Source organism: Lygodium microphyllum, chromosome 16 (assembly GCF_053477565.2).
Source record: "Lygodium microphyllum isolate KBCC chromosome 16, Lygodium_microphyllum_v1.1.10, whole genome shotgun sequence".
Lineage (NCBI taxonomy): Eukaryota > Viridiplantae > Streptophyta > Polypodiopsida > Schizaeales > Lygodiaceae > Lygodium > Lygodium microphyllum.
In genome coordinates this window covers 61,734,149-61,736,342 of record NC_141150.1, presented here as the reverse complement: position 1 = coordinate 61,736,342, position 2,194 = coordinate 61,734,149, and the positions used below count along the sequence as shown (strand labels likewise).

Genomic DNA, 2,194 nt, shown 5'->3' with positions numbered 1-2,194 from the left:
GATGCACGCCCACTCCCAAACCACTATGCCACGAGCCCATTGGTGAGGCATCGTGTATATGACGTATTGCCCGAACGCTGACAGATAGAGAGAGAGAGACGGGCGTATTGCCTGATGGCTAACAGAAAACCAGTACTCAGCGTACTGCTCTTATGCAGTTTCATGCAGAAGAAGGTAGAAAAGCTTTACTTTCTTATTGATAAATGGTTTCTGTGAAATACAGCACCTACTGGATGGTATCAGAATATCAATTTGAGGTTGCGAGTTCAAGAGAGAACAGGCTAAACGAAGAAGTGGAGGACGTGCTGGAAGACGTGGTCGTCGCCGGGGGTGCGCAGGTTAGTCACGTGCGAGTAGCCGGAGGCACCAACGAAGGAGCCGGTGCCGCCGACGACGGGGATGTCGTAGGAGCTGAGGTTGATGTTGGCCTGGCCATGGAGGCAGAAGGTGCCGTTGTAAGTGCCGTCGTCGTAGGTGATGGTATTAAGGACCAAGATGGTGGCGAAGGCCGGGTCGAGGCCGTTGTATGCTTCAAAGCCCCGGATGGAACCCAGCTGCCGGGAAGACGCCGCGTCCAGTCCTGAGGTGATGTTGTAGTCGAAGATAGCCGTCTGGCCGAAGGTGCCCGTGAGGGAAGGGTTGGAGGGGCTCGTCGTGTAGGTAGCCGAGCTGGTCAGGGCGTGGACATAGAACTCCAGGCTAGGAGGGAACCTGGGTTTCAACCTATAACTACTACACAGATCCTTGGACGACCGCGCCACGCTACTGTCGACAGCCATCGACAGTAATAGAGTTACAATGACGAATGAGGTCGTATTCCGCTGTGATTTCAGCCGCCCAACGACCGCCGACGGATCAGTGCCGCCTTTGAGACGGCCAGCTGCCGCGGCCATGTAAGAACAGAGATCGAGATCTAGCTGATAGAGATCCAGACAGACAGAGAGAGAGGATCACGAAAAGAGAGAGAGAGAGAGAGAGAGAGAGAGAGAGCGAGGATTACGAAGAGAGAGAGAGAGAGAGAGAGAGAGAGAGAGAGAATCAGAACCCGAGACACCTAGAGAGAGAGCAATCGCTGCACCTTCGATCGATATCAGTTCTTGGTAGTGGCCAGGAGCGCCTACATATTTATACGCAGGATCCTATGCGGAAATCGTCTTTAATCGACAAGCTCCCTCCCTCGCCGCGACTTATTCTTCTGTAATTTGCATCGACGACCAGTGCTTAACTAATCTAAGTTTTAATCTCACCGTGAGCGATAAGCACGCATTTCTAGGTTGTGCGCGTGTGTGTATAATAAAGCGGCCACGCGGTAGACTTCTTATGGCAGTGCTGATGATCTGATGGTGTAAGCGGAGCCCGAGTCATTTACAAACCTGACCTGCGCTGCAGACTGATATTGAGCATTGCATCCGGTGGCGATCTCTGTATTTGCCACGTAGCGAATTATCACTCGTTCCAACTTCCGACTTTGCAGTGCCATCTTCAACTGAGGATGGGACCTGGTCATCATCGATGTAGCGATTAATTATCGTCAGTCTGTGCACTTACGTTATCGCATCACAATATTATAACTGTATTGCTTAAACTAACACAAGTTTTTCTACGATGTCATTGTCGAGCAGAAGGTTTTGTTCAATCGGATTTGACTGTGAAGAGGTCATTTAGCCCTTTTCTTTTGCAAGTTGTTCGTTAACTATATGTTGCCTTTCGGGAACCCGACCGAGCATCTTATGCATGGTAATCGATCGGAAAAGGCCGGCTGCAAGGCCCTAGGATGCATGTAGTCGTGTACAATAATATTTATACAATACAATAATATTGATAAACCCGCTGACGAAATCACAATGGCTTGCCTAAATAAACTATTGTGGGGAAAAACTAGTCATCGTAGTAGGGTTATCTGAAAGGAAAGGCAGCACTTCAATGAATTGTTAAGGTTTATCTAGAGTGAAACGGGGTTCTATGTATGTATGGATCAATAGCAAAACTAGGGATTACAGCCTGGTTAAGGGGGTGAAAAAAATAAAACAACAGGCAAAAATTACTTGTCTCCTCTTTTTTGACAAACTTTGAATTACTTGCCTCGTGCAACAGGTGAAAAACACAAAACAACATGTGAAAAACACAATAGAGGAATTATTTGCAAGCATCGCGCAAGTTCTATGTGAAGAATCAAGTGTTACAACTTTTTATA

General features: G+C 47.9%; 1 protein-coding gene across 1 annotated transcript; it reads right to left on the bottom strand.

The window, feature by feature from the left end:
- Positions 1-281: 281 nt before the first annotated feature.
- Positions 282-893, bottom strand: LOC148022902 (dirigent protein 2-like). The gene has a single exon (XM_087695272.1). The coding sequence runs from the start codon at positions 891-893 to the stop codon at positions 282-284; it is 612 nt and encodes a 203-aa protein (XP_087551398.1).
- Positions 894-2,194: the final 1,301 nt, after the last annotated feature.